At 56.2% G+C, this 18,700-nt stretch overlaps 9 protein-coding genes and 1 non-coding gene across 10 annotated transcripts; 6 read left to right on the forward strand and 4 right to left on the reverse strand.

Moving 5' to 3' along the window:
• Positions 1-95: 95 nt before the first annotated feature.
• B0H64DRAFT_387880 (uncharacterized protein) lies at positions 96-1,399 on the reverse strand. Its single transcript, XM_062803232.1, has 2 exons — positions 1,284-1,399; positions 96-1,227 (listed from the first exon to the last, which is right to left on the reverse strand). The coding sequence occupies exons 1-2, from the start codon at positions 1,322-1,324 to the stop codon at positions 264-266; spliced, it is 1,005 nt and encodes a 334-aa protein (XP_062662763.1). The 5' UTR covers positions 1,325-1,399; the 3' UTR covers positions 96-263.
• Positions 1,400-2,183: 784 nt separating this feature from the next.
• B0H64DRAFT_415614 (P-loop containing nucleoside triphosphate hydrolase protein) lies at positions 2,184-3,530 on the reverse strand (the record flags this gene model as incomplete). The annotated part of the gene is made up of 3 exons (XM_062805110.1): positions 2,184-3,151; positions 3,229-3,335; positions 3,397-3,530. The coding sequence occupies 3 exons, from the start codon at positions 3,528-3,530 to the stop codon at positions 2,184-2,186; spliced, it is 1,209 nt and encodes a 402-aa protein (XP_062662764.1).
• A 689-nt stretch (positions 3,531-4,219) lies between these two features.
• B0H64DRAFT_387884 (P-loop containing nucleoside triphosphate hydrolase protein) lies at positions 4,220-6,502 on the forward strand. Its single transcript, XM_062803233.1, has 3 exons — positions 4,220-4,586; positions 4,647-4,756; positions 4,835-6,502. The coding sequence occupies exons 1-3, from the start codon at positions 4,399-4,401 to the stop codon at positions 6,070-6,072; spliced, it is 1,536 nt and encodes a 511-aa protein (XP_062662765.1). The 5' UTR covers positions 4,220-4,398; the 3' UTR covers positions 6,073-6,502.
• Positions 6,503-6,707: 205 nt separating this feature from the next.
• Positions 6,708-7,689, forward strand: B0H64DRAFT_95592 (uncharacterized protein). Its single transcript, XM_062809021.1, has one exon. The coding sequence runs from the start codon at positions 6,927-6,929 to the stop codon at positions 7,449-7,451; it is 525 nt and encodes a 174-aa protein (XP_062662766.1). The 5' UTR covers positions 6,708-6,926; the 3' UTR covers positions 7,452-7,689.
• B0H64DRAFT_415616 (uncharacterized protein) lies at positions 7,510-8,689 on the forward strand (the record flags this gene model as incomplete). The annotated part of the gene is made up of 2 exons (XM_062805111.1): positions 7,510-7,685; positions 7,735-8,689. 2 exons carry the CDS (start codon positions 7,510-7,512, stop codon positions 8,687-8,689), a joined length of 1,131 nt encoding a protein of 376 aa, XP_062662767.1.
• A 211-nt stretch (positions 8,690-8,900) lies between these two features.
• On the forward strand, positions 8,901-10,557 carry B0H64DRAFT_95547 (cyanate lyase C-terminal domain-containing protein). The gene is made up of 4 exons (XM_062809019.1): positions 8,901-9,206; positions 9,353-9,748; positions 9,887-9,933; positions 10,219-10,557. The coding sequence occupies exons 1-4, from the start codon at positions 9,132-9,134 to the stop codon at positions 10,238-10,240; spliced, it is 540 nt and encodes a 179-aa protein (XP_062662768.1). The 5' UTR covers positions 8,901-9,131; the 3' UTR covers positions 10,241-10,557.
• Positions 10,558-12,361: 1,804 nt separating this feature from the next.
• On the forward strand, positions 12,362-12,441 carry B0H64DRAFT_t27. Its single transcript has one exon. It is a non-coding gene; the product is annotated as a tRNA-Thr (tRNA).
• A 443-nt stretch (positions 12,442-12,884) lies between these two features.
• B0H64DRAFT_95551 (eukaryotic rRNA processing protein EBP2-domain-containing protein) lies at positions 12,885-14,398 on the forward strand. Its single transcript, XM_062809020.1, has 2 exons — positions 12,885-13,925; positions 13,996-14,398. Exons 1-2 carry the CDS (start codon positions 13,010-13,012, stop codon positions 14,367-14,369), a joined length of 1,290 nt encoding a protein of 429 aa, XP_062662769.1. The 5' UTR covers positions 12,885-13,009; the 3' UTR covers positions 14,370-14,398.
• A 1,062-nt stretch (positions 14,399-15,460) lies between these two features.
• On the reverse strand, positions 15,461-16,208 carry B0H64DRAFT_95683 (uncharacterized protein). Its single transcript, XM_062809023.1, has one exon. It carries the CDS (start codon positions 16,108-16,110, stop codon positions 15,709-15,711), a length of 402 nt encoding a protein of 133 aa, XP_062662770.1. The 5' UTR covers positions 16,111-16,208; the 3' UTR covers positions 15,461-15,708.
• On the reverse strand, positions 16,209-18,514 carry B0H64DRAFT_95709 (uncharacterized protein). Its single transcript, XM_062809025.1, has 2 exons — positions 18,382-18,514; positions 16,209-18,303 (listed from the first exon to the last, which is right to left on the reverse strand). Exon 2 carries the CDS (start codon positions 18,149-18,151, stop codon positions 16,307-16,309), a length of 1,845 nt encoding a protein of 614 aa, XP_062662771.1. The 5' UTR covers positions 18,152-18,303; positions 18,382-18,514; the 3' UTR covers positions 16,209-16,306.
• Between the last annotated feature and the right edge of the window lie 186 nt (positions 18,515-18,700).

The following is an 18,700-nucleotide window of genomic DNA, read 5'->3' on the forward strand; positions in this document are numbered from 1 at the left end:
CCGCACCGCTGATTCTGGGCGTTGCACAAAGGGATGGAACCTTGACGCCACTTTGATGGATGCTCTTCACGGGCAGCACAAAGCTGCGCTGAGCAACAGGCAGTTAAATAATGTAAATGCGGGCAAGGCGCCCTATGCTCTCTCCACGGCATATACTCAATGGCAATTCACAGTCGAGATTTTCCCGGGGCAACTCGTGGTTTCTAATTCCAATTCAGTGACCACCAAATTCGCTTGTATTGACCTACCGAAAAGTAAATCAATCAGTTCCCCCCCACGACAGGTCTCCTCTCGCTCATCATCTTCCTATACGAAGCCACCACCTCGTCTCGAATCCCCTGCAACTCTTCTCTCTGCCGCAAGCTGCCGGCCGCCTTGGGAATGTTTTCCACAGCCACAGCCGCCCCGCGGACAAGCAGGTTCTTCTTGGGCAGCTTCAACTCCGGCGGAGCCTGCGCGACCTCATTAATCCCAACCTTGGCCTCCCCCCTCTTCTTCTTGATCTCCTCCCACGGATCCCTCTCCGGCCCGCCCTCCTCGCCGATATACTTCCCCCTCTTCCCCTTCTTGCCCTTCTTCTTCTTGCCCTGCGCCTCCATGTCCAGCTTCCACGACACGCCGGCGGCCTCGTTGTCCATCTCCTTCTCCTCGGCCAGCTCGCGCTCCTCCTCGCGGCGCTCCTGCACCTTGCGGTCCATCTCGCGCCACTCGGCGTACATGTTGTGCATCTTGCGCTCCTTCTTGGTGCGCTTCACCTTGAGGCCGAGCGGGTCCTTGCCGTTCCTCACCGTCTTCGTCACCAGGCCGCTGATGGGCAGGGCGGCGTCGACGCGCTGGTTGAATTCGGAGATGCGCTCGCCGGGGCGGATTTTGAGGTCTTCTGCCGGGGTCGGGTCTGAGGCTGTTGCTGGTGTCGCCGCCGCCGTTGCTGCAGTTGTTTTTGTTGTTGTGCCTGCGGGCTTGGTTGCCGACTGGTTCTTCTTCTTCTTCCCCTTGCCTTTTGCCGGCGCATCGCCGTTGTCGAGACCGGACCGTTGTGGTTTGCCGCTGGCGAATGCCATTAGGCGCTTGAAAGCGCGCGGCGCATCGTCGCCATCTTTCCCACCCCGTTTCCTCTTCTGGCCGCTTTTCTTCTGGGCATCGTCGGTTTTCTTTTCGGCCGCCTTCTTCTTGGATATGGTTGTTGTAGGGAGCGGTTTCGCGAGTTGCGACGGAGGAAGGTCGAAACTGCAGGCTATTAGATACGAAAGCGCATAGCTCCGGGTAAGGCAACGAATCCTTACGTCGACTCGTCCTGGTCTCGCCGTGTATGCTTATGCGGCATTGTGGGCAAGCGGTTTGGTTTGGCTGAACCTCTATTGCTGGGGGCTTGACGCTGGGTTGAGGCAGGGCCATCAATTCCACGGCCGCGGGAAAAAATTCCCCACAGGTCCGATAAGATACAGTCCCCGACCTTGATGCTTGGCGCCGATTATCTGTGAATAAATACTCAGTAGGGTTAGGGTCAAGCAGTCACCACTTACAAGACCGACGAAGATCTATATTAACGTGTCGTCATTGTGTGAAGAGGGAGAAAAGAATGACGGGCGAAGAGGGTACTCCAGGATGTGATTCCCCTGCCGTAGTTTTCTTTTTCTTTTCCATTTAATTAGCTGGACAGTGAAATGCTACCTTTACGTGAACCTTCAAGCTCCCCATAGACTTCCCTGTCTACCTAGGTAACTGCTCATGGTAATCAAAGCCAACTCACTTGTTCTAGACAGGTATCTCTTCTTACCGTCGGCGGTATACTTACATCGTCTGATATGCCTTCACGTTGTTGAGAATCATCCAACTTGGGACAAAGTTGCGTTGATACCAGACTCTAGTCCGTCTCATAACTCGACTGCTGTACACTTTACAACTCGCTACAATGGGAATTGCGCCAACTCATCATATTTAGATAAGGTCATGGACCGAGTATTAATAACCAACTCTTCCTTCAATTCGTTAACTACTAGACATGCCTCACTATCAGAGTTAGCTGTACATAATTAAACGCTTCTTTAGTTCCGAGTCGTCAATATGTCAATCAACAGATGTGTTTATCAATCGAATAATCAATTACTTCATCCAAGAAGAAACATGAACTACTCGGTGGGATTAGATAGGTTGAGAATACTCTAACTCTATAGAAGTGAAAATTACATGACCACACAGCCGCCCCCCTCGTCCCTCTCCCTCCTTTCCGCCGCCTCCCTCTGCAGCCGTATATTATCCGCCTCCTTCACCGCCAGCTGCAGTTTCACCTCCATCAACGACTCGTTCGCCTGATTCGCCGCCCTCTCCCTATCAAGCTGGGCCTGGTACATCTGGTTCGACAGCTGCAGCTCGCGCTCGTGCGCCGCGGCGCGCTCGTTGGCCAGCTCCTCGGCGCGCTGCTGGCGGAGCTCGTCGAGGGTGACGCGCATCTTGTCGCGGTCCTCGCGGTCCCGGCGCAGCTTCTCCTCGAGGTCGGCGCGGACGGAGGCGATCTCGCGCTGGGCGCGCACGTCGTGGTCGCGGCGGGCCTCCTCCATCTCCTGGCGCAGCTCCGCCATCTCGGCCTCGTGCTTGCGCCGCATCACCTCCATGCCCGACTGCACCTCGCGGCCCGCCGACGTCTCGTCCAGCGTCTTGCCGCTGGCCATCTCCTTCTGGATGTCCAGGTCGATCTTGCGCCGCTGCGCCATGATGTACCGCATGATCTCCATGGCCGACACGGCGTTGTTGTCCTGCCGCAGCACCTTGCTGCCGCGCTCCACCATGGACGCCCAGAACTCGGGCTTGGTCATGAGCTCGCGCTCGCGCCGCGCGCCGTCCTCGGCCGACGCCATCATGCTCCACATGGTCGTGGCCAGCACGACGCACGAGAGGGCCTCCTCGCCGCACAGCCGCTTGAACATGCGCAGGTTCTTCATCGCCGACCCGCTCATGCGGTTGTCGGCGATCCGGTGCAGGTAGATGATGCCCGACAGCTTGATCCGGCTCTTGTACGCCGAGTTGAGCCAGTTGGCCACCTCCCGCAGGATGTCCGTGTCGGATCGGTGCGTGTCGTCGAAGCCGGGCGTGTCGATCAGGTAGACCGTCCCCTGGCCGATGGTCGCTTTGTGGATGTTGACGGTCGAGGTGCCTGGGTTGGTGCGGGATCTCCTGTTAGTCCTACTCCTCCCCGTTCCTCCAACGTGATAGTTGTCGGCGCCGACTTACATGATTCCAGACCATGGCCAATCCGTGCACTCGGGGCAAAGTAGGAGATGAAAGTGGTCTTGCCGGACCCCGTTACTCCCATCACCGCGATGACAACGTCGTTCGGGCTGCACAGCTGTTAGGATGCATTGGTCTAATTACACTAGAACTGAGAGGGGGATCACTAACGTCAGGGCAGGAAGCTCCGCAGTGTCTGGCTGAGAGCTGCCGTTGGTAACCCCATTTTCAGGCCGAGATGGTGGGTGGCCGTCATATCCGGGTGGCTGCTCGCTACCAGCTGGTGTGGGATCCCAAGTGGCCATGTTGAGCTTGATTTGGAGACAACAATCGCGAGAAAATGGAGAGGATGCTTCGTCTAGGTTCGCTGACTGCACGACACAATCAGATCGCCGTGGTAAGCGCGGGGAGGATTGGAAGTCCATAAAAGGGGAGGGCGGCAACCAGGTTCTCAGATATATCAGCCACGGATGGCGGCAGTCCGGGGAAGATTCCGCTATCTTTTGAACAAGCAAGGGGCAGATATGTAGCTAGCGGCTCGTGGCGTCCCGTTTTCATTGCTCGCCCTGCAACTAGGCCTACAACATGTGCCAGGTGATGTGCGTGGGTACCCTATTGGGTTTCAATTCTGAGCTGTACATCCCATGACAAGACCGCAGCCCAACAGCGAAGACTCGCCTTGTTTCCAGTTGGGCCTGAAACATCCCCTCAGCATCTCGATTGGCTCGATCGGGTAATTTGAACATGGCCCGGTAGAAGAGTGTCAAGATCCAGGGGAACAAATCGCAAACGCATCTCGAGTACAACTCGAATCCACCGGGTCCACGGTGTTACGGTTTAGGGCGACAACTGACAGGCTAAGAGGTCTCCACATGGCGCTGGTGTACAACAGGGCGGCAAGTTGCATCAGCGAATCATATTGGCATCAAACGCAAGGCTCTTGGGATGGGCGGTTGTCCCAGTCTTAGGCCAGATTAGGATGCACCTGCTTGGGCATTTGGCAAAAGTCTTAGGGGGGTTTGGGCCGCAAAAGCATTGCCTTGGAATCTGGGTTATTACTGGATGATTTACTTGTCAAGTCTGACCGCGATAATCAATCTCCCATGCCGAATGTACGGCGCGGTGAATCCTTGAATCAACTTGTCTTTTTCGCGATAGCATCCCTTAGACAAAATGGAAGAAGACAGTGAGGTCTACGTTGACGCTGCCGAAACGCAACATGGGCAGGGAGATAATGGGATGCGGAATGGGGCTAGCCATTCGAGACTTGAACCACCCGGGGCCGTCGCCTCAACGGGTTCAGACGACTTCGGCATGGATGTGGACGAGAGTATGGAGACAAGAGATGTCATCTCTCTGAGGTACGTACCATAATTCCCGTTCTCTGCGGGCCGGTGACGCTGACAACACTCGTGCCTCAGTGACGACGATATCGTGATTGCTCTTATGGGCGTCACCGGCTCTGGGAAGAGCACGTTCATCTCACTGCTAGCAGAGCAGTCGGTCCGCATTGGCCACTCCCTGAACTCCTGTATGGCCTCCCCTCAACCACACCATCAAATGGAAGACGGTGCCCTTCTGAGAGCATAAACTCACTACGTTCTTACAGGCACCGCCGACATTGAAATCTACAGCTTCCAATACGGCGACCGAACGGTCTACCTTATTGATACGCCCGGCTTCGACGATACGTCGCGTTCCGATACCGAGATTCTGAAGGATATTGCCTTCTTCCTGGCGGGCATCTACTCACAGAAGGTCCGGCTCGCCGGAATTGTCTATCTCCATCGCATCAGCGATCCCAGGATGCAGGGATCGGCGCTCAAGAACCTGCACATGTTCCAGAAGTTGTGCGGCGATCGCGGCCTCTCGAGCGTGGTGCTCGCCACCACTATGTGGAAAGGCCTCGAAGCCACCGAGGAGGGCCGACAGATCGGCCAGCAGCGCTCCGAGGACCTTCAGAAACCTGAGTTCTGGGGTGGCATGATCAAGCGTGGCAGCCGCATTGTTAAGCACGACGGCAGTCCCGAGTCGGCCAAGTTGATCGTTGGCAGCCTCATCGACGCTGTAACCACGGGTGGTACCAACGGCGAAGACTCTCGAGGTGCGGTGCTGGACATCCAGGTCCAGATGGTGGACGAGGGCAAGACTCTCGACGAGACGGCCGCTGGACAGTTTGTCCAAGCCGAGATGCTCGAAGCCCGCCGCCGCTTCGAAGCCGACCTAGTCGAATACCAAGCCAGCATGGAGATGGCCCTCCAGGAAAAAGACACCGAGATGTTTGAGCTCCTCCGCAAAGAGAAGGAGGATGCCGAGAGACGGGCTGCCCAGCTCAACGCGGATCGCGACAAACTGCGCGTCTCACTGCAGCAGCTGGCACATGAAAAGGACGCCAAATACCAGGCGCTGGCAGCAGAGGTTCAGGCCGAGCAAACTCAAAAGAACCAAGAATCCAACAACGCCGCCGCCTCCGCCTCACCGGAGCTTCTTCAGCTCCAACGTGAGCTAGCCGCTATCCGGCGTGAACTCAACGAGAACAAGGCCCGCCATACTTACGACCTCCAGCGGCAGCAAATGACGCTCGAGCACCAGCTGGAAACCGAAGTCCGCCAGGAACGCTTGCGCGCTAGAGAACGTGAGGTTGCGCTCGTACAGCAGCAAGCCGAGCTCGAGAGCAGGATCAAAGTCGAAATGCGCCGCGGCCGGAAGAGAGGCGGAGGAAACCTGGCGACTTCTATGTGCCAGGCAATAGTCAATCTCGTGGTTGGGGGTGGCAGTCAAGAACTCGGCGGTTTGGCGTACGGTGTGTTGGATCAGGGTAGGGGGAGGAGGGGGCGTCATGGATGAGTATCAGAGCTGTCGGTGTTTCTTTCCAAGAACGATGAGAATACTAGCGCTAGAGTACTCACTGGTGGAGGTTGTTGTTGTAATTAATTCGCTTCTTCTTTGCCTACATCACACTGCCTGTCCGGGGACCGTTCTTGTCCTTGGGACGGGACGTCTCGACGTCCAGTCTCCCCCAGTTCACTCCGACGAAAACCCGCGAGCATCGTGTTGCAGATGTGAGGCCGTTCTCGGTCGCAGCCTAAGACCAGACCTTCATCTTTGACGCAAAGGGGGGGGAAAGACCAAATATCAGGGTGTACCGACGTATTCGGATTTGTTGCGAATTACGATGCAGAGGCAGCGAGGAGATGGTGGGGTGAAAGAAAGCCCACCATCCTCCAGTCACTAAGAATGCGGGAGCCCCACACCCAGGGACCTGAAACAGTATCCTCCGGCAACACGCACAGTGGGTGAAGGACTCGCCGAGCGTATTCATAAATAGATATCGGCGACAATACGCCTCGATGGTCGGGATAGAACCGGTCGTTCCGTTGTGAGGAATTAACTTACGCGTTCGTATATCAACCCTGACCTAGTCGTTCGTAGTATTCTGTTACAGCTTTCGGGTTCTTTTGTCTTTCTGGGGCGGTCGGCTCCAAGGAAGAACCCCGGCAAAGTCCGGGTCACCACCCGTTCGCGACTTCCTTCTCTCCTGGTTCCTGCCTTGAGTTTAGACGAATCATTGAGCATATCTCCCGCACGATCCGGGAAGGAAGCGATGGAAGGATTGCTCTCTTTCCATCCATCTCAACCACCGCACCTGATGTTCAAAATGTTACGCAGATTACAGATTACGAGCGCTATTGGAACGGAAGATGATCGAGCGGAGCGGAGCGGATCGGCAGATTACTCTCCGTTGGCGTTGGACCCGAAAGACGGCGAGTCGACGCCGCTTTTTTGGTCTTAGCATACGCAACTCAACCAACTGCGAATCTGACACTGCCTTACCTAAATTTACATGGATATATTATGACTTTGCGCTCGTAGTGTTAGGTAACTCTCCTTCAACCCTCTCCGTCTCGCTTTCCTCCTCCCGTTGGCTTTCCTCCCTTCTGCATTTTTACCGAACCTGCCCGTCGCAACGATTGACGCGCCGCAATTTGTGCAACTTAAACGACGCGTTCCTAGCACGCACCTCCCAACACCTTCAAACCTTGATAGACAACGAACGTGATCCCTCTCCGGCGCAACCCACCCATACACACTCGGATCATGCGGCCGGAGTCGGTGGGTCCAGTGGAGGTGACGAACCGGGACTCGGCGCCGGCAGAGGTAACACATGTGGGGGTCACAGTCCTCCGAGACACCCCGTCTTCTTCTTCAGGGGCGCGCCCACATAACACCCCTCAGACCATTCAAGACAGGGAATCTGGTGTTCTCTCGACTTTCTGGTCAACCATGGCTTCGTGGACCGCGGACAAGCCAAAGTCGGCGGCGACTAGCGAGTATCTCGCCGTCTCTGAGGATGCGGGGGACAGCGAGGACGGTGTGAGTAGAGACAGCATTCGGGGCGTTAGGGATAAGCCGAGGATACCAGGGGCATGGGCAGCATGCTTCTTGGGCTTGATTATGGTGTAGGTCAGCCGGCCTTCTATTCCCATTCACGCACTGACCTCACCCAAGGACCGCAACATTCCTCCTCGTGAACTCCGCCGAGGCAATGGCGCATCGCTACCTTGGAGTGCGGAGGAGGGGCGATCCGTTCGTGAACTGGGGAAAACCGGGCACCGGCACCGAAGAACTTGCCTGGTACCCAACAGACTTCCTCCGAGACGTCCTGCCCGTCCCCTGCCACTCACACAACGATTACTGGCGCGACATCCCCCTGTTCACGGCGCTCTACGCCGGATGCACCGGTGTCGAGTCCGACGTCTGGCTGCGCAACGGCGATCTCCTGGTCGGACACGACACGGCAAGTTTACAGCCTAACCGAACCTTCCAGAGCCTGTACGTCAACCCCCTGGTCGAGATCCTCACCCACCAAAACCCCTCGACCGAGTTCAACGACGGCAAAAACAACGGCGTCTTCGACACCGACCCGGAACAGCCACTGGTCCTCCTCGTCGACATCAAAACCGACGGCCCGGAAACCTGGCCGTGGGTCATGAAGCAGCTCGCCCCGCTGCGCGAGAGAGACTGGCTTAGCTACTATGAGAACGACCAATTCTACCAGCGACCCATCACCGTCGTGGGGACGGGCAATGCGCCGTTCGACCAGATTCTAGGGAACTCGAGCCGCCGCGAGGCCTTCTTCGATGCACCCCTGGACAAGCTGGAGAACTCGGGCTACAACTCAACCAACTCATATTACGCGAGCGCCGACTTTTGGAAGGCCATTGGGGCGATGTGGTGGTCGCAAGGGCCGACCAAGAGCCAGCTGGAGAAGATTCGAAGCCATATTCGCGAGGCGAAGAATAGGGGTTTGGTGTCGCGGTACTGGAATCTGCCATGGTGGCCGATCTCTGTGAGGAACCGGGTTTGGGAGGTGCTCGTCGAGGAGGGGATTGGGATGCTAAATGTTGATGATCTGGAGGCGGCGACCAAAAAGGATTGGACGAAGCCAGGGAGGTTTTATTAGAGGACAGCAGTCGGTACGTTTATTCATGGATACAAAAGAGGCTGGAAAGACTTGCAGATGGTGATGGCGCATTACTAATAACAGAGAGAAGCCCGATATGGCATGACACACAAGAGAAAGACTGGATATCGGATTCCGTATCATCTGATGTCAACCCCGCTCCTCCGAGTTTCCGGTTGATCTCCTGCGGGGGACAGGGCCCTGATGCATTCACCCACAGGAATGTGGGGTTGGTGAGCTCATACATCCCATATCGGCCTGGTACCAGCAATATGCAGCCACAGGAGAAGGAGGGGTCCGAAACCTCGTACATGTAGAGGGGTGTCTTGTTATAAAGTGCCGGAATACCGCCTCGTCAACACACTTTGGTCAACACTAGCCCCGAGACATACATCCGCGAAGCAAGTAAGCAGCAAGACAGTCACCCATCCCTCCTATCACCATGGCAGACCAACGACCCCGCCGCGGATCCATGATCGATATCGCAGAGCAACGACAGAACCTCGCTTCTCTCGATGTAAGTCACGCATTAGCTCGCACCCTCATCACCTCACCCTCATCACTCACCCACCCACCTCTCACCCCTCACCCATCACAAATCACCAGTCACAAAAAAGCCCGCGCCGCACTAACACACGAACCCCCCCCCCCCCACGCACGCAGTCCTCCATCATGGACCGGCTCCCCGGCTACTCGGCCACGCTCTTCGACGCCAAGACCCAGAAGCGGCTGACCTTCGAGGCCATCGCCGAGCACCTGGGCCGCAGCGAGGTGGCCGTGGCCGCCATCTTCTACGGGCAGGCGCGCGCCTCCCCCGAGGACGCCGACAAGCTGAGCCGCCTGCTCGGCCTCTCGGCCGAGTCCACCGTCGCCGCCCAGATGACCGGCTTCCCTGACCGCGGCCGCGCCGGGCCCATGCCGCCGGTTGAGCCGTTGATTTATAGGCTGTACGAGATTGTGCAGAATTATGGGTATGCGTTCAAGGCGGTCATGAATGAGAAGTTTGGGGATGGGATTATGAGTGCGATTTGCTTTAATAGCAAGGTCGAGAAGGAAGTGGTACGTTTGTCCCGCCGTTGTCGTCGGATCATGTCCCCGGGTTGGTGCGGGTTGTCGGCTAGGGGGCTGAGGCTCCCCGGGCTATCTCGTGCCGATGGTGAATGAAAGGGATGTGACGTGGCTGACGCTATTGGGTAGGATGAGACTGGCGCCGCGTGGGTGGTGATTACGCTCAAGGGAAAGTGGTGAGTTATCCCTTTTGGTCCTTCTTCCGCTCCTGGGGGTGGGTGGGTGGGTGAGGAACTTGCTTCGCTGGTGCGGGTGAGTGTGTGAGGGTGTCTGCATCCTGCCGCCCTCTCCGCGGTGACGGCAGACCGAGTCTTGTCGGCTCCTATCATGTTGCCTCTCGATACCCGTCGCCTCTTTTCCACAGGTCATGCCACTCACCTCGCTTCCGCGCCGTTGCGTCGGTTGTGTTCTGCACCTCGATGCATCCAGACGCCGTTGCTGATTACTGGCTGGACGACTAGGCTCCCTTTCACTCGGTTCTAGATTCCCACTCGGGAGCATCGATATTCGGGTGATTGGCGAAAGTGCCGTCTAATTGCTTTCAACGGGCCATTCACGGGCCCGAGTGGAATGGGGGCTCGACGAGGTAGCCGTTTCGAGGTGCTTATGTCCGAACGGCAAACACCAATTACCTTTTTTTTCTTTCAGAATATGAGTATGGGATAGGGCTAGTCGAACTTTGACGGTTGATGTCGCCTCAGCGGATTTGATGTTCTTTGCGGGCCGGGGTTGCACATGACAAACAAGGGCCGGGGTCAACAATACTAAGGGGTTCAGGGGGGAACAATAGTAAGCCCCACGCCACCACGACTTCAACCTTAGCGACCTGCAAGGCATGTGGCAGCTTCTCAAATCCCAGTCCACCATTATGTGCAATCAAGCAGATCAAGGAATGTAAACTAATCGCAACTCGTGCTCCTCACGCTGTGCATGTTCACTTGGAGGCCCAGATGGCTTTCCTATCGCATCACCGGGACCGACCTCGCCTTGTCCCCAGAGCACAATACTAAGGGCACAATACTAGGACCTTCGCCCCCCAGGGAGGGGCCTCTTTCTGCATGTTTGTCTGTCAGAACTCCAAAGAGAGGGGTGTCAAAGAATGCGACGGGGTCGAGAACGCTTGCCATTCTCCTCAGGGTGCAGGCCAGTGGAAGGAATAGTAGCGATGGCCATCGGAGTGTCTGGTCTCTTAGTGTGCTCTCAATGTCCTCGAGATAAAGATATAAAAATCCTCTTCGCCCTCGACCTACTATCAGACCTCTTGTTGTTCACCATCACACTATCACAAGCAATCAAGACATCACAAGATCTTCAAACAAACCCCCAAATCAATCAACATGCCTTCCACCACCACCCAGACCAAGGTTCCCCAGACCTCCACCAACTTCAACGCCTACTGCGTTGTCATGTAAATGACAACCAGGGGATGCCCGGTGCGGGCGGCCGTGTACGAGCCGCATCTCCTGCCTTCCTCAAGAGGGTCCTCCTCATGACCTCTTGACCAAAACACCACACCCCTCCCTCGGCACAACAACCCCATCCCCTTGGGATGAGAGAGGGGAGCGTCCTCTGATCCGCCAGGACCTCCCCCAGCCCGCTGAGCCCCAGGGACCAGGAGATGCCTCTTGTCACGCCAGACCAACACCACACCTCGTCAGCCGGCTTCACAAAACCGAAACGTCAAACCACGACCCACCCACCCACCATCAACCGACCGCCATTGCCGCCATTCTCCTTATTTATCTTCTTGGATTTTCTTATACTTTTTTAAACAACATCACGGCGGCCAGACCCCAACTGTCTCCCGTCTCCTTTCTCCTGAGCTCCTCGCTCTCGACAACCTCAGCCAACCGGCTATCAGCACACCCTTGTTTTTTTACTGCTCCATCCGCCAGCGGGGCTAGTTCGCGATGTCGTCTCGCGGGCGGTGGAAGATGGGAATAAGGAGATTCGCGCCCTTCTTGTTCTTGTTGAGGTGTAGATAGCTCTCTCTCTTGGGATGGCTGGGGGGGAGGGGTTTGAAGGGGGGATGGGACAGTGTGATATGGTTCGCTTTTTTTCTGGTACTTGGAGGAGGAATGGTCTCTAGTAAATTGAAGCCGGTTTGACAGAACTTTTGGTTCTCTACCTTGCTATGAGTGACTGTTAGCGATGAGTGACTGAGTTGGAAGTGGTGTGGTTGAAGTTTCAGGGGTTTGGGCTCAGGGGCTCAACTCAGGGGCTTCACGGAGTGTTGTCACTTACCTCAGAGCGAAGATACCATCGCAACGGCAATAGTAACCCCGCTTTTCTCATCTCATATGAACCCGATGCTCCTCATCTTCCTCATGACTAGAGATGAATATTTTGCCGGATCCTGTGATAGACCTGCAAGACATTTTGCACGCTCTCAGACAGCAGCCCAACTGCTTGTGCCAACATCATTCTCGCTCCGATCTCCACTACAACCAGCACAACCGGGACCGCCTCCCCAACGCTGCGCACTCTCTTTACCCTCCTGGCCACAATTCAGTCGATTTGGAGACGGCAAAGATCTCAAGGGATCCGAGAAAATGGACACCATAATTTGCGTGTGGTCGTAGTTGTTCTCACAGTTGAACATACGCCCGCATGGCTCAGTGGTAGAGCGTGTCACTAGTAAATTCTCTATGACAAGGTCACTAGTTCGATTCTGGTTGTGGGCAGTAAAATAAACTTCGAAAGGAGTTTGCGTTTCTTTTTTCGCCATATTTTTACTCAAATTTCTTGCATGCCCTGAAACTCAGTGTGCGAGGGGTTCCGTCTTTTAACTGGTTAGCCGCTCTCCACCCCGACCACTGGATCCACCCACCAACTGCCAGCTCGCGTCCAAGCCAACTTCTTGTCCTCACCCAACGTCGAGCCAATCTCAGACAGCAGAAATGATGGCTAAGCAGTGTTCTCATCAGAGCTCTCAAACTTCTGCTCAAAGTTCCAACACTTTTACTCGGAATCTTTAGGCTCGAACTTAGCTACAGAGTCTTCTAACTCAGAATATCCTTTGGGGTGGGTTTAGTAGACCTGGCAGTTGGATTCCTCGGCGCTAACTTACACCGAACAGGGGTTAGGGTTGTACTTGCTCACTGCTGTGTGCGAGCGCGTCTTTGCCTGCCCCACCATTGTGCCTTATCTTATCGCTCAATCGCAACGCCAGCCAAAAAAAGTTTCAGAGGCTTCTGCAGATTGCAGGTGCAGCAACCAACCCCCATCGTCCCCACCATCACCACCAGCGAAATGGCGAAGAAAGGCGCGACACAGTCCCCCAAGGCCGGGCCGAAGCCCAAGTCACAAATTACCAACAGCAAGTCAAACAAGCAAAATGCCAGTCGGAGAAAGTCCAATGAGCCGGCTGTGGAGAAAGTAGTTGAGGATGAAGAGTGGGAGGACGAGAGCGACGAGGAGGAGCCCAAGATAAATGGCGGCAAATCAAACAAGAGGAAGGCTGGGGTTGAAGAGCCGGTCGACGAGGATAGCGACTCGGACGACAGCGGGGATGACGAGCACGGCGGCATCGACCTAGCGGGGATAGACGACTCCGACTCGGAATCAGAACTCGATTCGGACGGAGAACCCGAGAATCACGATGATGACGACGACGAAGAGGAGGACGAGGAGGAGGATATTGACGTTGATGAGCTCTCAGAGCTCGACGAGGAAGACGAGGAACAAATCGCTGCCGGCACCCGCGTCCGTCAAACAATCAACAACAAAGAAGGGCTCCTCGCCGCGCTCCGGCGCTTTGCCCTGGATACCAACCCGAAGACCGTCCCCTTCGTATTCCACCAATCAGTAGTCTCCTCCAAGATCACCGAGGAGTCCATCCCCTCCGTCGAAGACGACCTGCAGCGCGAGCTCGCCTTCATGAACCAGTCGCTCGAAGCCGCCCGGCAGGCGCGCACACTGCTCCGCAAGGAGGGCGTGCCCTTCACGCGGCCGACCGATTTCTTCGCCGAGACGGTGCGCAGCGACGAGACGATGCAGAAGGTCAAGGCGAAGATGGTCGAGGAGGCGACCGCGAAGAAGGCGTCGGCCGAGGCGCGCAAGCAGCGCGACCTCAAGAAGTTCGGCAAGCAGGTCCAGGTGCAGAAGCAGCAGGAGCGCGCCAAGCAGAAGCGCGACACCCTCGAGAAGATCAACTTGCTCAAGCGGAGTACGTGCCCCTATTCCCCCCCCTGATTACCTCCTTACACTTGGATACTAACGCTCGTCCTTCTCCACAGAACGACAGGAAGGCGGCTCGTCCGCGCTCGGCGCCACCGAAGCAGACGACCTCTTCGACGTCGCGGTCGACAACGAGCTCAAGTCGGCCGGCAACAGCAAGAAGCGCTCGGCCGGCGGCGACAGCCGCGGCCCGCCCAACGCCAAGCGGCAAAAGAAGGACGCCAAGTTCGGCTTCGGCGGCAAGAAGCGCCACGCCAAGTCCGGCGACGCCATGTCGTCCGGCGACCTGAGCGGGTTCAACGCCAAGCGCATGAAGAGCGGCGGCCGCAGCGGTGGCCCTGGTGGTAGACCGGGCGGTGGTGGTGGTGCCGGTGGGCCGAAGGGTTCGAAGCCGAGGTTGGGGAAGAGTCGGAGGCAGGCGGGGAAGAGGTAAACGGTAATCACGGGGCGGGTTAGGCGACCGGAGGAGGGGAGGTGGTACTGTGTATATGTCAAAGGCTGCTTTGCTGTTGAAACAGACGGTTGATAGTGTTCGAGGTAGCTACTCTGAATGGCGCCCGGTGTTTTGATGGGAAGGGAAAATTCAGTTCAATACCTGCCTGTGACATGACATGCGTGCGTAGGGCTATGGTTGTTGCCTCGTCCTCGCTTCACCGATTCTTTGTGCAGAGCAGATGGTGGCGTTGGATGGTTTTGCACAGTAGGATAATCTCCCATTGTCCATCCTCCTCTTTGATTCAAGGGCAACCCGAGGCAATAAAGAAGGATTGTCAAAATTAATTTCAGGGGCACGCCACTGAAGTTGGTCACGAGGTGGGTACCATGGCCCGGTAGCTTGAAGAAGAAGAGGAGTCGTTTAGAGGAGATGCCTTAGTAGCTCACTCCCCATGATATATACACATATGAGCAGTTTGGGCTCACTTTCAGGCTAGCAACCCTCCTTACCGCCCCAGCCCAGAACACTAACTAGCTGTTCGCCGACAGCAACACAATGCAGCCGGCATCGCTCCCATTCTTGCCAGCCACGCCATCCAAAACACCTACCTTCGACAGCCAAAACCAGTGTCTGGCTAGTAATTGTGGTCCAGACATCCATCCAACCGCCCGCCCAAAGCACAATCGAACCTCGGATATCCAATACTAACCTTTGCGTGCGACGAACGCACCCCCTCGATAACCCCCCTAACCGCAACCGTCTCATCCCATCTGTACCTGACTAGTATAGACAGACCCAATCCACGTTCTGTCCGCCAGGTCCACCTGTCGTCCCATCCCATCCCCACCCTTCGCAACCACCCCGCTCCCGGCCCAAAAAAAGGGGACGGCGGGCAGCCCGCCTCTTAAAGACGCTCCCCATCCCGACCGACGTATAAACCAACACGACGGTACAATCACACCAACAACACACTTCTCTCCACGCCACCCAGTGGCCATGAGAGCGTAAGGAAGCAAAAGAGGAACAGGGGGGAGAAAGAAAAGAAAGGGAGAGGGAGGGGTGTATCACACGAATCTGCGCATCGGACCATGTACGTCATATCACAAGAGTAAAAAAAACAACATCATAGAAAATAAACAAAACAAGACCAGGGGGGGAAAGGAGAAGGAAAAAATAGAAGAACGCCGCGCTAGTGTTGCTCCCGCTGAAGATAATGCCACATACCGTCCGTACCCCAGTCCCTGTCATCCAACTGACTGACCCTCCAACCCCTTATTCCATACCCTCCCCCAAGGTTAAGAGATAAGAGAGAGCACAGCACCCATCCACAATTCTATCACACATCACACACACACAAGATCACGCCCCACGATATAGAAAGTACCAAGTTTGAAACAAAAAAGGGGATTCGTTCGTTTCGTGCCTGGCTACGGTAGGGTACCAAGGTATGATGAATTCCGCGGGCGCCCCCGGCCTCTGACCCAAAGCTCGCGTTGAGTTTTGCTAATAAAAGGAAACCAACCAAAAAAAAAAAAACCAAAACCTGAAAAGAAAGGAAACAAGCGACGTCTGTCTGCCAGAAAAGCCCGAAAAAGCCTAGACGGGGAAAAAAAGGAAGCCCTTCGTGGTATCGTGCAACGCCAACCATGCTCGCGGAGGTAGCCGTCCGTGTGTGTGTGGAGAGAAATGTGATATGCTGTGTGGTGTGCTGTGCTGAGCTGTGCCCATGCATCGCCATGCTGCTTTGTTTTTGTCGAGAAGAGGGCCTGCTCAAAAAGGAGGTGGCCGGATAGACATTATGGGAATAACGCCATGCAAGATGAGGAGGACTTCGTGTGTGTATCCCGGTGAGGATGACTCGAGAAAGAACCGGGGGGTATCAATAGAACGACCATCATTTCCAAACTGCAGATAGAAGTGCCTATCCCCTTCTATCATTGCGTGGCGGCGATGCACCAGTGGCGGTGGAATGCCCAGGCGCTCTTCTGGCACTCCTTGCTGCAGTACTTGGTCCGGCGGCAGCGGCGGCACTTTGCGAACTGGCGGGTGAACTCCTCCCACTTGCCGCACTGGTAGTAGGCGCACTGCCGGATGCCTCCCCGCGTGTCGTCCTTGCGGCACAGGTTCCTCATAACCACCCCGGCCCAATATTGCATGTCGGTGCTGTGGTATCTGACAGTGAACTTCTCCACTAGCGGGAAGATGTTCAGGTCGTTGGGCAGGCAGTACTCTTCCTCAAGGGTTTCGTTATCGTATTCGAGTTTTGCCTCGAGGGCGGCAGGGTCGGCGCCATCCAGAAGCTGAATCTCCTTCCCAATCTTCAGCTTGGGGACGAGATGGCTCCTCTGAAAATATTTCCGTAAGTTGCAGTATTTGGAAACGTATGCAAGAAGCTGTAGCGACATCAAGACGTCTTCTTCCCGCGGCATGGCGGCAAGCACTTGTGGGTTGGGGCTGACCTGGCGATCGAGGAGATACCGAGGTACGCTCGCGCTAGGCATAGCCGGTTGTGGCGGGGTCACGAGAGTTGGCCTATTCGGGGACAGGCCGATGGCCGGCACGGGTGTGGGCGTATTGTTGGTGGTGACGCTACCATCGACCGGGCCCTGGTGGGTGATGTTGAAGGTGCCGGTGTCCTGAGCCTCGGACGCGGTTGGAGTCGTCAGGTCAATTGCCCCGCCTGCCATGATGCTGTCTCCATCTTCCACCGCGACATCCTGAACGTTGACTTCCGGTTGTATATCATTAGTGCCCGACATCTCGGCGTCTGGCGAGTCCTCCGAGGTGATGCTCTCAGCGTTCATATCATCGGGCTCGGCGGCGGTCGAGTGCTGGTGGCGAATGGAAGGTCTCCTCCGAGACCGAGCAGTCGCAGCCAACATGGAGGTAGGCCGCACAGTAGGAGACCGCATTTGAGGAGGCGGGAGAGGCGTTGTTGGGGAAGCTGGCTGGGAGGTAATGGCGGAACGGGAGAACGGGAGCATGCTGCCCAGACGGTCAGCGTCTCTGATGGGTCGAGCGAAGCCATCGGCGGCATCCATAGACGGGACAATTGGCGCGAGAGGCGCGGTCTGAGGGCCCGGAGAGGTAATGCGATGATGGCGGTGCCGGTGGGCGGTTAAGGGGGCCCGGTCGGCCGGAGGTGTCACCTGGAACTGGGGAGCCGTGGGTGTTGGGTCGGCATTGGAATGAACCACCCCCGTGGATGGCCCGGCCAGCGCCGCAGACACATCAATGGACGGGGGAGGCGCTTGCCTGCGGAAAGTCCGTTGGTCCACATCTAGTGTCCCGGAACGGGACGAGAAGCTGGATGACTTGTGGACACGGCTGCTCCCGCCTATCCGATGGCGGTGATGGTCGGATTTCTGCTTGGCTTCCTCGGCCTTTTCTCGGATCTTCTCGATGACCTTGATGTAGTTGTCGAGAATGGTGGCGATGACCGGGACCATGTCAGCCTCGACGACGCGGGTCCGGACGGCCTCGGTGCCTCTAACTCCAATATTGACGACGCATTGGAAGGCTAGATTCCACTTCCACATGTTCATCATATCCTTGCTTCGGCCCTCCTTCAGGATGCAGACTAGCCTTTCAATGCCGCCATCGACGGTAAGGATGTCGCGGATTCTAGCCGAGGATGTGGTGAGATAGGCGAGGTGGTTAAGAGAGTTGATCAGCGGGAGGGTCGAGGTGCAGTCGAGGGCCCGTCGGTCATACAAGGCCGTGGTGATGCCCACGGATGCCTTGTTGACATTGGGTATGCTGAAGTTGGCTTCCCTCATGTTGGCTTGCCTCTACGCTGCACGAGCTAGGCACCAAATAGGGAGAGGGGGGTGACGGTGGAAGGATGCAGACCAAGAGGCGGTCGTGTTGTTTTCGATGGCCGGGAACGTGTCTGTCGCGATAGGAGAGTGGCCGAGATTGGATGCCCTGTCTGTTATTAAGAAAGGGTTAGAAATGAAACGCATTTTCCAATATTTATGCGCCTGTGGATGACGGGGGTCGATCGTACCCGACTCTCGCCCCAGCGGATTTGTGGATGGGCGAAACTCGTTCGATGTGTCGACGCCGAGAAGGATCGGGCAGACAAATTGACCGCAACGACCAAACGCAAACTAAGTCGAAATGAAGAGGAAGTATTTGGTGAATATGGAAGGCGGTAGGCGAGGAAGCAAAGCCGGGGCTTTTGTTGAATTCCCAGTCGGCCGGGTGCGGGCCAGGTCGATTGATGAGCGGCGATCGAGTCAGGAACTGCCAAATGCCTCAGTGGCGCGGGAGGTGTTCGAGAATGTGCCGACCGGACAGCGATTGCGATGGTGTGTTGGGCGTAA

Source organism: Chaetomium fimeti, assembly GCF_033439085.1.
Source record: "Chaetomium fimeti strain CBS 168.71 chromosome Unknown B0H64scaffold_2, whole genome shotgun sequence".
NCBI classification, from domain to species: Eukaryota; Fungi; Ascomycota; class Sordariomycetes; order Sordariales; family Chaetomiaceae; genus Chaetomium; species Chaetomium fimeti.

What these genes read in the sequence shown, in the direction of transcription:
- B0H64DRAFT_95709 (XM_062809025.1), bottom strand. Translation starts at nt 18,151, where the DNA reads ATGAGGGAAGCCAACTTCAGCATACCCAATGTCAACAAGGCATCCGTG.
- B0H64DRAFT_95683 (XM_062809023.1), bottom strand. Translation starts at nt 16,110, where the DNA reads ATGGCGATGCATGGGCACAGCTCAGCACAGCACACCACACAGCATATC.
- B0H64DRAFT_387880 (XM_062803232.1), bottom strand. Translation starts at nt 1,324, where the DNA reads ATGCCGCATAAGCATACACGGCGAGACCAGGACGAGTCGAC. An exon ending in CGAGACCAGGACGAGTCGAC is followed by an intron (nt 1,228 to 1,283) that starts GTAAGGATTCGT and finishes AATAGCCTGCAG; the next exon opens with TTTCGACCTTCCTCCGTCGC.
- B0H64DRAFT_95547 (XM_062809019.1), top strand. Translation starts at nt 9,132, where the DNA reads ATGGCAGACCAACGACCCCGCCGCGGATCCATGATCGATATCGCAGAG. An exon ending in AGAACCTCGCTTCTCTCGAT is followed by an intron (nt 9,207 to 9,352) that starts GTAAGTCACGCA and finishes CCACGCACGCAG; the next exon opens with TCCTCCATCATGGACCGGCT. An exon ending in ATTACGCTCAAGGGAAAGTG is followed by an intron (nt 9,934 to 10,218) that starts GTGAGTTATCCC and finishes CTGGACGACTAG; the next exon opens with GCTCCCTTTCACTCGGTTCT.
- B0H64DRAFT_95551 (XM_062809020.1), top strand. Translation starts at nt 13,010, where the DNA reads ATGGCGAAGAAAGGCGCGACACAGTCCCCCAAGGCCGGGCCGAAGCCC. An exon ending in GATCAACTTGCTCAAGCGGA is followed by an intron (nt 13,926 to 13,995) that starts GTACGTGCCCCT and finishes CCTTCTCCACAG; the next exon opens with AACGACAGGAAGGCGGCTCG.
- B0H64DRAFT_95592 (XM_062809021.1), top strand. Translation starts at nt 6,927, where the DNA reads ATGATCGAGCGGAGCGGAGCGGATCGGCAGATTACTCTCCGTTGGCGT.
- B0H64DRAFT_387884 (XM_062803233.1), top strand. Translation starts at nt 4,399, where the DNA reads ATGGAAGAAGACAGTGAGGTCTACGTTGACGCTGCCGAAACGCAACAT. An exon ending in AGAGATGTCATCTCTCTGAG is followed by an intron (nt 4,587 to 4,646) that starts GTACGTACCATA and finishes CTCGTGCCTCAG; the next exon opens with TGACGACGATATCGTGATTG. An exon ending in TGGCCACTCCCTGAACTCCT is followed by an intron (nt 4,757 to 4,834) that starts GTATGGCCTCCC and finishes ACGTTCTTACAG; the next exon opens with GCACCGCCGACATTGAAATC.